Genomic DNA, 13,665 nt, shown 5'->3' on the forward strand with positions numbered 1-13,665 from the left:
TGTGTGTTTTTGTTGCCTGGGATTACAATGAAAAATATCAGACTGCAATCCGTCCTATAGCTAGGGGAGGGCTGTAGAAGCTTCAAAATCTTTTCATTACCCTATTTACCGGAAAGTATTCTCAGATCTCCAGCTGAATTTCCTACAAAACGAAGAGCTAGTGACCTAAATTGTATTTTGAGTTCTTTTGACCAATATGGGGGGGATCTTGAATTCTTGCCATCAGGACTTCTATATAATGTTCCATTTTCTTTATCTCCTAATTGTCAAAATCTCCGATGTCTTTGCATTCCACAATTCAAGAAAATTGTTTTTCAAGAAGTAAAAGTGAAAAAAAAAAAAAAAATGGAGCACTCGTCTAATCTATAAAAAATGTTCAACCGAAAAGAATGTTCGTTGGTTCTCGTAAATCATTCCAGTGAAATAGGTATAGCTGACCTGTAAGGTTAGCAAACTGGCAGAAGACTAGCAACAGAGATATCTAGCGAAATAAATTTGTTGAGAAAAAGACGTGAGCTATCACATAAGTACACAGAGTCTAAACCTTCCTGAGGGGGTGACTGTAGAAAATTCGTCAGCAAAGATGAAAGAGAGGGCTGGTACTTCATAGATGACATTTTGCGTCGCGTTTCAGCACATTTTCCAAAATTGTTCTTTGTTTAGGACATCCTGAGAAAGCCCTTAGGGGGGGGGAGTCCTTTGTCTTCCAGTGCATGCTGGATTGGGTCCATGGATTGCAGTTAATAGGTGTAAATTTAATTTTTTTTCTTTTTTTTTTTAGTTTTGGTCAGTTCGTTGCTTCTACACTGCCCATCTCTATGTCAAGCGAAAAAGAAGTGAAAATACGGGACTCGCTTGATCGAAGAGAAAATTCATTAATACCTCCTAACCTTCAGCTTGGCCACAGGGATGTTGACGATAACGTACCCAATTCTCAGTCTAGTCAAATTTTGCTTCGTAACAGATGCTTAAAAGTGTTACTTCAGCTTGTTTCGGGGAATCGCTTTAATCAGACCTTTTGTGAGGAACTATTTCGTGTACTCGGGTTCGACTGGGTTCTAATGTTTATGCAGGGACATCTTCATTCTACCACTGTTGTTATCTCGCTCAGAATACTTAATATCCTTGTCAGTCAATCTGTATATCTCCAACGTTTTCGAGAAGGTGGCTCTAACAGTGGATGGATTCGTCAAACTGAGCTTATTATGCAAAATAGACTTGGAAGTGTTTTAGGTACGTTCCTTTTTTTTCCTTTTTTTAGGAACAATACCTCTCGGTGTCTCAGTAAATGTTGTTAAATTTTTTTTTTTTAAAGTCCTAGTAAGAATGAATTACATTAAATTCCTGTTTTTAGGTTTGTGTAGCATCTATGCCTTTGGAAGTTTTCCATGCTTCTTGAATTCGTATCCTCGGTTATTCTTCCATTATTGGGGATAGTAAATCTGGACACTTAAGTCTAAATTCTGGATACACTGTTGCTCTTGTCGTTTTTATCTAGATTACTTTCTGTGGACGTTTTAATATATCTTCTGTATTAATCACGTACCTACAAGGCGCCCTCACCCTGATATTGGCCAAATAATCCCCTTTTCACGAAAATTTCAAAAACAGTATGTTAAAACGCACCATTTAATTTTTTTCACTCCTCCCTCTCCTCAAGAATTGACCCTTTGTGGATCTATAATTACCCATAATACATTGACCATTAATATCTTATTTTCATTCGTGATTTAAACGTGGCTAGACAATAGTCGCTAGAACTAGAACTGGGGAAAGCTTGACCAGGAAAAGCCACTATAAGATTCAAATATCTTTAAAGGGATTCAATTGGAATGCAGCATCTGAAAATAGGTTATTTTCAAACAAACAGAGCTTCGAATTGTTTTTTTTTTAGATTTAAGGTTAATAAAGTAGATAGAGCCTGGGGCTTCTATAAAGTTTATTCTACCATTGTCAATTTATGCACTACATATGACAGTGTATTTAATTCTAAATTTGTTAAATTTTATGCCCCTTGACTTTGTGCTATTGTGACTTTTATAAACCAGCGTTTTCAAATTTCTTTGTTGAGCATTGATATATATTATTATAAATTTAAAAGCTCCTTTATTTAATTTTACCGTTTTTATATCTCCAACTTTCGTTACATGATTTTCAAGTTTCTCGAAAAGGATCAGGGTGAAAAAAAAATAATGCCGAAATAAAAATGAAAAAATAGAGAGATTCACAAGAGAGTCAAAAACTACATAAATTACAAAATTGAACAGCTCAAAGTCAGATCGTATGTTTGTAGCTAGGAGGTTTGTTCCTGGATGTCTTCATATATACATTTTTTCTTATCCTTTTTAAAATTTGGATTCTCTATTATAGGATTTCAAATCGGTTCAGCGTTAAGTAAAGTAGGTGGCGCTGCAAGCCAGTCAAATGAAGAGATCACACCTCATATCCCGGGTTTTACAGCCCTACAAAATATGCTTCCAAAGCATTTTGACATCCCTGAAGTGTATTTCCTCTTAATTGCTATGCTACTGGGTCAGCCAGCTCAGAATATGCCATCTGTACCGCATGTGAGTTTCTTTTTTTTTAAGATATCTAAGCTCTGTACTTAATTACGTGTTCAAAACGAAATATCGGAAGATATTTTATCAAAAGCTTGCGCTTATGATTGTTTCTTTTTTAGGTTCAGCCATGTGTCATTTCATGGTCTTATCTCTTGCTCTTCATCTAGTTGATTGTTTTGTTTTCTCTTTCCCATCGTTCCCACTTTCAAAATTGGAAAAGAAAACTTCAGAGAAACAACAAATTAACATTATGAAACCTTTTGTTGTGACAAGAAAAGCTTCAAATAAAACCTGAAAACTATTAATTGAGCAAATGGCTAGATTCAGTCTTGAATAATTCCTATATGAATTGATGTTTTATGGCACAAAGTGGCAGAAAACAACGCCACTTTTCTGTAGCTTAATCTATTTGTTATTTCAAACGCTACCTACATATTATTACATCCGCTCAAATAAGCCCTCTCCTGATATTCTACAACCAGTACTTGGATACGATAACTCCTCCGGAAAAAAAAGACAGATCAGTGTTGCCCGTGCCAAAATTTTATTTTCCTTGTTGTTCAAGGTTGGGAACTCTACCTCTAGTCAAGGGCTGTCAACAGTGACGATTTCATTAGTGTGCTTTTTATTTCAATTGGACATCATTGTTTAGGGAGTTTAGGCTCTTTTTCGATATTCTTAAATATTTCATCTCCAAGTTAAGTAAAAATGATAGCACTAGACCATTAAGGTCCAAACTGTTGGTGCTGATCGCCGTTTCGTGGCCCTTCAGCTAGAAAGTGCAATGGGGAGCTGGGGGCCACCCATCCTGTGCTTTCGCAAAGACTTCCCCAGATTGATGTGATGTGCTTCCTCAGATTTCTTCAGGTACCTATTTAAAGCTGGATCGACCCTCGTTGAGCTTACAGAGTCACGCCACTGGCCCCCGTCCCAAACCAAATAACTGGTTGTTCAAAGAATCAAACCGGAGCCCCTCGGACAAAGAATCTTCAAATTAGCGCGCCAACTACTTTGCCAGGACGGATTTTCCAAGCTACTGTTCTGTTGAATCAAAATTTACTTTTTTCATTAGACATTATTTGGACAGACATTTTATTAGACATTTTTGCGACTATTGGCATAATCTGCTCTTCAGTAGGCTGAAACTACTGCTGCAAAGAGATGTTTCTACTCTATCTTTACATTTTTAGTTGAGCATGTAAAACTGATAATCCTCACAGAGGTGCAAAATACATATTACAATGAAACTTAAAACTCAGAGATTGAAACGCTTCTAATTTTTATTTATTTATTTTATTATTCTTTCGATTGCTTTCTTGGCAAAACCTAGAATGAGTGTGCTGGTGGAACACCGAGAAGTGGCCATTTCATTTCTTAATAGTATAACTCTATCATTAGTTTTTATATTTCTATGAAAATTTCGCATAATGAATCGTTTTTTTTTTAGACGGAGGTGTCAACCCGTCCATGAAATTTGTTCCTATGGACTTGTCTTAGATCCCCTAACGTTTTTAAAGTAACTAGGGCACTATCAGCTTATAACAAGCCTTTCCATTTCAACGTTGACGTAACTTCTTATGGTACCCTTCTGTGGATTTATATCGTGCTACAATGTCTATTATTTTCTTATTTCGTATTCTCCATTGTTACACCTTCATGTACCGTTACGATAAGTGGCTTATTTTATAGTCAATTAAATTTTAAGCTCTACTGGGTTTATAAGTAAATGTCTCTAGACACAACTACCCCTTTAGCTTATAGTTTTGTCCTTGTTCAGTTTTGAAAGTGTGAAAGGTAAACGCTCCAAATCCGTGTAAATGCTCCAAATCGGTTTCATATCATCTTTTATCATAATCCTTCTAATTCTTCGAAATTATTTCAGCTTGAGCTAGATTTAGACACCATATGGAGCTGTATATTCGGCGTGGTTCCTGAGAAAAATGCAAATGTCTCTCTCTCATCCCTCTTAAGTAAAGGATTGGTATGTCCTGAAGCTATGATTTGCCTCCTTGGTATGGTAAGGACAATGATGAACAACGATGGTTACAGGTTTGAGTTTTTTTTTCTATTTTCCTTTCGACGACAATTATTTTAGCTCCTAATAATTATAGGGCTTTCTTATGTAACGGCTCCGCGATAGTTTACTTATCATGGAGCCTATCATTTATAATAATTTATTTATCGTGGAGCCTATAATTTATAATAATTTATTTTGTTGTATAAATTGATAATTTGTTTTGTGCAGTCCAATTATTCGCGCAGCTTAAAAGCAATAAATGTTTATTGTGGACTAAGTTCAATTGTAAGGCACAATTTTCAATAAAGGGAATAAGGAAGTAAGATATGAGGAGATGCATTTATTAAGATCTAAGTAAGATATAATTTTTTTAGGGATATAATGATAATTAAAGAACTGAAAAGATAGCGGTGCAATGTAAAACGAAAAAAAGAGACATCCAGATATTCTATGCAGAAAACCTTAAAGCTAAAACTATTAAAAGAAGAAAATTCAAGTGTTTCTGCACTTAGGGGGAGATAGGCGTGATGGAATCCAGCCCTAAAAAAAATCCAAAGATCATGGTTTCCAGGACAAAGAAAATGTTAGTTTTGTATGAAATTATACAATAGGCGTTAAATAATTGTTACGGCGAAATAGCTCAAACTTATAACATATCTCTTACTGGGTCTAACGACTATATAAGAATGATTGAGGAAGGTTTTACAATTACTGAATTAACAGCTACTTAAGAATCTACAAATTATTCATAGATCCATTTTACATTGTATTGCTCTGTTACGGTCGGAAATGTGACTTTCAGAATTATATGTAATTCTGCTTCCGTTCTGTTGAATTAAATCAGATGATACGTGCAAGCTAGTTTTCATCGTGTCATCTACATTCTAAAAGTAGACCAAATACATGTTTTGCTCACAATGCAAATTTTGTTGCTTCTGTCCCTCTGAGCATATTTATGATGTATTTTAATCAGAGTCCATGATAATAGTGTGGTCGTCACAAAACCAAAATAAAGTTTCTCCAATTTTTTTTTTGCGAATGGAACGTAGCTACTAGGCTGCACTATGATAATGCGTTTTGAATAAAGATAAATAATAAAGTATAATTTGCGATTTCATATACTCATGTTTACATGATGATTTCATTTTTTGTCTGCATTACGAAAAGCTAGTATGGTGTTAACAGTATCTTCCAGTTTTATAATAAGGATTGTTTTTATTTGCACATGAAAGTCTGATTCTCACTAAATTTTTCACTTTGACACCCGGTTCGCTTTTTTGGATCTTAAATCTTCTTTAGCGCTCTAATTCTGATGCACAACAAATTTGAAGAATACACAAAACAGTAAGACATTTTCACCAATGAAAACATCCAAAACAAGATTCATCCTTTGTTAGTTTTGAGTGTCAATTTAAATTTTATTTTTGAAGGTGGTTACAATAAGTGGGTGATCATTCGTGTTTTGCAAATTCTTAACTTTACTTTTAGTATATGTAAGGCGTAAAATTCATTAGGAAACAGGTTTCCTAATGAAAATCTACTAATTCATTATAACTACCTAAATTAATGTTCTTATCTTACAGGGGAAATGGTGAAGCGATCCCGTCTTGGCTTCAAGACTATCCAATAACGTTAATCCAGTTTTTCTTCTACCTTTATCATAACTCACCAGATGCTTTGCCCGTTTTCCTAGGCGGAGAACTTATTTCGGCACTAGTTGCTACCGTCATACCATTAAGTGGGAGTGAGCCTCCTTCAGAACTTGCATCGCCCTTGGACGAACTTAAGAATATAGAAGGGTCTTTATTAGCCTCCCCCTTCATATCACCTGACGACGAGAGTTTCTGTTGCCTATCCTCGCATCCTGCTAAAAAGTTTGTGATGGACTTTTTGAAGAATTTAGTTGTTGATTCGCTATCGTTGGCTCAGCAGACTAAAGTTACCCCTGTCATAGACCTTCTTCTTGAAGTAAGTTGGGGTTTGAATGTATTGTTTTCGAGTTTTAATTTTGCATACTAATTGACATGATAAGCGATAAAATAATATGATCAGGTCTAAGAAGATGAAATAAAACGTTAGCTTCGTGTAAAGATCCAGTTTTACCATGTTGAGGTGTAATAAACATTTTCATGTTACTTGTCATACATCAACCTACGGCACGTGTTAATCTAGGAACATGAGAAACTAAATTAGTTCTAGTGTGTTTTAGCGTATTTCTAATGGAAATAAAAAATTCGAGGAAGTGACTTCATTAGCAGGGTGAACTAGGAAGATTTAAATTGAATTTTAATTAAATCTAATTTTAATTTGCTAAACTTTATTTGAGCTTAGAAATTTCATATAAGATTTTTTTTTCAACGGGGACCATTGGGTTGTTGGTGAATTCATAGCGATCGCCAAAGACTTAGATTTACTTGAAATAGATAACTTCGAAGACCACACTGCCTTTCCATGACGAAAATATAACAGTTCAAAATAGGGATGAAACCTTTTAATTGACAGTGAACAGATTAAAGTCGATTAAAAAGTTTTATCCCTATTTTGAACGGTTATACTTTTACTTGAAAAGGAACTATTTTTATTGGTATATAGGTTGAAACGTTTTGACCCAGTGCTAAGCTAGGCTAAGGAAAAATATGTCGGCAACTGAAACTTTATATGCATTATTATTTCAAAACTCAAATATGTTTCAGCATTCAAAAATTTTCATCTGTGGAGTGCTTTGATTGTTTGATGAATACATAACGATCGCCAACTGCTTAAGATTTACTCGGAAAAAAAGAATTATTTTATTAGGTATGTTTTGAAGCAGTGCTAAAGTAGGTGCAACAAAAAAAAAATGTCGGCAAGTTAAGCTTATATGTCATTTTAAAACTCAAAGCTGTTTAGATATTCAAGCTTTTGATCTGTAGTTTTGGCTATTGATGAATGTATAATGATTGCCAAGTACTGAAGATTCGTAATCTTAGGGAACTTGGGGTTGAAATTTCTATCTTTTTGATTTACAAGAAAATACCCTTTATTCTGGAACACCTTAATAATGATTCGTGATTATGTACTTGCCAAATTCCCCTTTTCCTCTATTGCCGTTTCTATTCTTTTTTATTTACTGCAATGTTTTTGTAATTTAATTGTAAAGTTTATTAATTTGCCCTTTATCTTTGATGATTTTGCTTTTTAATTCCTTTTAATTTTAAGTGATTGACTTAATGTACTGTTTTGAATTTTTTTTTTTTCTTAGCTTTTACTGACATATAAAGCGAATTCTGCTCTATAGAGCTTGTCATAGCCTTTTGAAAATAAATATTATCTTATCTTATCCTAGTCCTGGAAAAGTCGCTTATGAAATGCCGACGTCTGATTTTTTGCTTGACTTCTTATTTCGATGGATTTTTCGGAATTTTGTCTGTGTATTGATGATGGACTTTGGCCAAACTTAAACGGGTTAGGTTACGATCCAACTCGTAGGTGAAGGGGTTTCCTGGAATTTTGTCTTTAGCACATCAAACAGAAGGGGTTGTCTGATATTAAACCAATCTGTAAGAGCTAAAATCTTATTTTGCTTTTTATTTGTCAAGACCCAGTTTTGACATCTGACTAAGGAGAAGGTGGCTCTAAATTCGTGTCATCAGAACTTCTACTACAAAATGTTGACAGATCATAACTAAACTTACTGAGAAGTAAGAGGTAGCCTCCTAATTGCCATTTTAAGAATCATGACCCAATATGACATATGTAAGTTGGAAAAGTGATTGGGTCTAAATTTTGTCATCAGAACATCTGTCAGAAGTGTTGTCTATGCTAACTTCATAGTAAGTAAGATATAACGCAATAGGTTAAACCTTCTACATATCCGGATACAGGAAGGGAAGGGGGCCCTGCACCACTATAACTGAAATATCTACACAAAGGAAGTGTCAGATCTATGTCAATTTTGGTTCGAAGGACAAGCTAATGTCCAAGTTATTTCTTTTAGAGATCGTGACCCGATCCTATCTCTGTAGCCAGCGATAAAGATCGTTAAGGTTAGTGCGGATTAAATGATATGAAATAGGATCTAGTGTATTAAATTTGAATTTTGGGAGTTCATATCGTATACAACCCATGCCGTGGAGGCATATAATTTTAATCCCGGTACCTAACAAAGTGCCTTATCAGATCTCAACAAAAATTGAAGAGAAGTAAGTGACAGCATCCTCTGTATCTTTTGGGGTCTAAATCTGGGTCAATCTCTGTGGGGGCTCCTGAAAGCTATCAGACGAGGTTGTCGGACATCAATCAAAACTTTTAGAGAGTCAGAATAAGGGTCTTGGTTGTTCCAGATGTTTTTTACGATTTAAACTTTCTGGAGGGGGGATAGGAACAGAAATCGCAAATTTTTGTCACCGTGACATGTTCTAGAAGACGTCATCGCACCTCAATCTGCGGGGGTATTGCTAGCTACAGAAAGGATCCGTTAGATCCCAGTCAAAATTTGTTGGAGTTAAGAGTGACTGTTCTACTTGTGCTTTCGGGTGCTCGGTTGCAATTTAACTCTTGCAGAGGGAAAAAATTATTGTAATCAAAACGTATACCACTGTAAATTGTTGAAGTTTAACAAGATTTAATGAGGACAGAATTACTTTACTTTTTGCCTTTCCAGAGTCTAAATTCGACTCCATTACATAAAGAGAGGGGAAATCAAATTCATATCATTAGGACTACTACTAGAAGAGGTTGTATCCTCTCAATCATAGTTGATGAAAGATAATAGCTAGTGCCCTATACCTTTCTGGGCTCGAGGCCAATCTGATCTCTCTCGGAAGGGCAGAGGTACCTAAAGTTAATTCGTCTGGATATCTACGAAATTGGTTTGTTGTATATCAACCAAATTTAGTGGGAGGTGGACTGGGTTTTCTAATTTATTGCCATGAGGAAATCCACTAGAATGAGATATCAAATTACAACGAAACTTTTTGAAAAGTAAGATTTGGGCTCATAAGGTATTTTCAGTTGAAATTATAATTATATCTATAGGGATAATGGGGGGGGGATATTTGATGCCGTTCTGATAGTTTATTGAACATTTGCTGCATCAAGCATGTGCCATATAAACATATAGGTCTTGTTCCTTTTTTCAGTTGTGGTATGTCTTCATGTCTGTAAATCTGCAGTTTTATGGATTGCCCTTAAAGGTTGGAAATTGCGCAGGGGTGACATATAAGTGAGCAATACTCTTAGCAGAAATAACACAAGGAAAGTGTTTAGGTATTAAACGTTTACTTAAATAGCTTACTTTGATTGTAGTATAGACTTTTCTCTTACTCCAATTTAAGAAATTTCTCTCCGATGGTCATTTTGGATCTAATAGAAACCGTGGCTTTCCGGGACTTAGATTTAATCTCTTCCGGAAGGACGTGCTGTTCGGCTATGATAATAATTCAAGGCTGCAAATTTTGATTGAATATCAGATTCCTTTGAAGTAAAGCACAGTTTGGCAATGACGTTCTGAACACTTGTTGTCTATTTTTATATTTGTTCAAATGCCAGAAATCATACCCATATTCTTAACAAAAAAGTAATATGTAAGCGGGGAGCCAATTTAAATGGCTGAAAAAAAGGATTTTCTTAATAGATATCGCCCGAGAAAAAATATTTTTTCTTCTAGCTCAATTGCTCTTGGTACTGAGTTCTTCTGTTTCAGGGCCTACCCGAAGGATCAAGCCATATTCAACAGTGTAAATTTTTTACTGAAATCCTCTCTTTAATGATGGATCATCTTATTGCTGCTGACATATTGATTGGAGAACAAGCAGCACTGCCTGTAGTCATCGGCGGGAATATCCATCATATTGCTTCTAATGTCATATACTTTACAGGGAGGCTTGTTGATAAATTATGGCTGGGTAAGGTTTCTAGTAATTTAATCTCACGAGTTTCGTTTCTGGTTACAAAATTTAATACAATTGCTTTGTCTATTTAGAAAAATAAAACATTTCTTTCTTATGCATATTATAAATATCTATTAGTCAACTGATTACATTTATAAACAGTAAAGAAATGCCTGGCTTGTAAACAACTTGAAATTAACAACCGAACGAGACACATGTTTGGTGTCTACCCTAGATGTCTTATTCATAATATTTCTCAATAAAGGCAACAGCTTCTTGATGGATACTTTTTAGGTTTAGAAAAGCAGCCTGGGATTCATATATAAATTGGAAGGCAGCACCTCACTTATGAACGATTTGAACGTGCATATATATTGAAACCTATCTTATATCTTAAAAGAGCAACTGTGTATGTATTTACATGTTTATCTATAATTTTTTCCTTGAAAGAGGCTCGATGCTTTTTTTTCTTTTAATTTAGGACCCTGGGATTGCCTGGTCTCAAAAAAAAAAAAACGATCTAGATAAGGTCAATAGTTTGAGAAAATGGTTTAGAGTCTTATTTTTGAAAAAAAATTACGTTAGTGACATAATTATTTGTTTACATTTAAAAAAGCAAAAAACTTGCTAATTTTTCCCTAGCATTGGTCCTATCGTTTTTAGTATCTATGACGCATGCACAACTACACAAAATGACAAACTGCTCTGACCATCTGAAGAAAAAGGCATGGAACAAGAAACATGAAAAATCACATTGAATTGCAAAGAAAAATGTTTCACAATGAAATGTGTGGTTAGAAGACAAAGCAAACTTACAATGAAGTGAAGGAACGTGTTAGTTTAGCGTGTGTGAGTCTGTGATTGATTAATCGCAAGGAGGAATTAGTATTTAGTATCTATGACACGTGCAAACTTACACAAGATGAACAATAACTCTGGACAGCTAAATAAAAAGGCATGGAACAAGCAATAGCAACAGATGAAATTGAATTGCAAACGAAAATGTTGCACAACGAAATTTGCGGCTATAAGACAATAGAAGGAAGGGACGTGTTAGTTTAGCGGATATGAGCGGTTAGAAGAAAAAGGCCAAATTACAATGGAACGAAAGAATGTGTTAGTTTATAGGGTGTTAGTCTGTTATTGATAAATAGGAAGGAGGAATGAATCTTTAGTATCTATGACTCATGCGAAATTACAAAAAATGACAAAAGACTTTGAAAAGGCATGGAACAGCTGGAGAAAAAGGCATAGAACAAGAAACTCCAACAAATCAGATTGAATTGGAGGCGATAATGAGACTTAAAAGTAAAGAATAACACGATAATAGTCCTATTGCTGAATTTAGATATTTCGGAAAATTAAATTTTACAAGGAACGTATTATTTTAGCATCTGTAAAGGATAGCAGGAAGGAGGAATCTGAATTCACAACAGAATATCTTAATTCTACTGAAATGGCAGATTTGCCGTCCTATAAGTTGAAAGTAAAGAAAAAAAGACGATCGTACCAATTCGTATTCCAGATATTTCAGAGGGCATAGGTATTGGAACATTTCAAAGTCGGAAGTAATGATGCACGAAAATGAATCGCAAACAAGAGATGTGGCTAGAAGACATGTGACAACCAGCGTCACAACGAATATATCAAACCGTAAATGAAATATGAGGTTAAAAGAGAAGCAAAAACTAGACCTCCGTTGCCTGTGCAACGGGAAGTGTTGCAGTAACTGTGCCCTGTTCCTTAGGGCACATTTGCCGAGCAACACGTGCAACTGTGCCCTACGGGACACAGTTGCGGAGCAACAGTCTCCATTGTGTCCTTCAGAGGACATTTTTCTAATGCGGCTTCGATTGTTATCTTGAAGCATCTTTGATATGGTTTTATTTCGAGCTCCTACTAAACTGAGTTTGGTAAAATGTCTAGCTGGTCCAGAAATAAACGAGAATAACACAATAACACAGTTGACAATTCTGAATATTCTGAATTCGAAGTATTATGTTTCGAGACGCACATTTCGGGAATTATTTCCGGGAAATCTGAATGAGATACGGAAATAACGTCTTATAGTTTTCTGCTTAACTTTTGATGGTCTAAGCTAGGAAAATATAAAACAAACCAAATTCACCAAAATCTAAATTGCCCCGAGGGCATGACAAAACTTCCAAATAGAAAAACCCAAAGAAGGAATTTTATTTCGGAGAAACTATTGTAAGCTCTAGTTGTTAGGAGATCGAGACCTGTCGAACCGCGTTGGAAAAAAAATTCTAGCTGGTCCAGAACAGAAGTTACCTCTAGAACGTCGAAACTTCGGAAATTATTTCTTAGAGAACGAAGCAACTTGGTATATAGAACACTTCACTTCTTCTTGCATACTTTTCATAGCACTACTCGATAAAAATATAAGAAACATCAAAATCGAAAATTTGAGAAAATTCCAAAAAAAATCGGAACGAGATGGACTTTTCCGGAATTATTTCCGGGAAATATGTAAGAGCTACGGAATTTTGTGCTCCGGTTCTCGAAGAGACAAATGAAAGTTCTACATGAGTTCAGCATAACTGTATTTCTAACAATTTTATTTCCGAAGCTAGGGTCGTCTTAACTTGACGCCAAACATCGAACGCAGAGTTTCTAAGAAAAAAACGGTTTTATTTTTTTTTATGGAAAACTGTTAAAAATTTTAGGAACTTCTCTGGAACTTTTTTACTCTGTTTCACGTTTCCCTTCCCTCTGAAAAATCTCAAATTTTTAACTCTTACCACTTCGGAGCTACAGGTCGCTGATCACGGTGAAAAAAAAAAAAAAAAAAAAACTACGAAAGCAGTAGTGTTTCTCCGCAACACAATGAGAATCACAACGAGCTAGAGAAGAAAACTAAGTCCTGTAAAATGGACGATTCTTTGATGCATTCGCAAGAAGTGGGAATTAAATCCTCACCAAAGTTTCTTAGATTATGCTAACGAAAGATTAGAGAACCAAATATTTACAAGCCTGCCGTGGGTCTGGGCCCAGGCGAAACCCGGCTCTCGGCACTGTTAACTGTTAATTTTATGGTAATACGTTCATTACTAGGTTGCCCCTAAGAAGTGACTTGTTTGATGATACATATTGATCTTATGTTTTGTGTAGATGTGGTTTGGAAGGACTAAATTAAAATAGGAACAAAGTAGGATTTTTCAAAGTAGATTTTTTCGCATTATAAAGCCACTGATGA

General features: G+C 35.2%; 1 protein-coding gene across 1 annotated transcript in view; it reads left to right on the plus strand.

Moving 5' to 3' along the window:
* The window catches only part of LOC136032163 (WD repeat and FYVE domain-containing protein 3-like), a 137,874-nt gene that overhangs the window by 78,335 nt on the left and 45,874 nt on the right, over positions 1-13,665 (plus strand). Inside the window, 5 exon segments of the mRNA XM_065712351.1 lie at positions 782-1,233; positions 2,371-2,567; positions 4,444-4,610; positions 6,162-6,546; positions 10,262-10,463. Coding sequence (XP_065568423.1) covers positions 782-1,233; positions 2,371-2,567; positions 4,444-4,610; positions 6,162-6,546; positions 10,262-10,463 — 1,403 coding nt within the window.

The sequence above is a fragment of the Artemia franciscana genome, chromosome 10 (genome assembly GCF_032884065.1).
Source record: "Artemia franciscana chromosome 10, ASM3288406v1, whole genome shotgun sequence".
NCBI classification, from domain to species: domain Eukaryota; kingdom Metazoa; phylum Arthropoda; class Branchiopoda; order Anostraca; family Artemiidae; genus Artemia; species Artemia franciscana.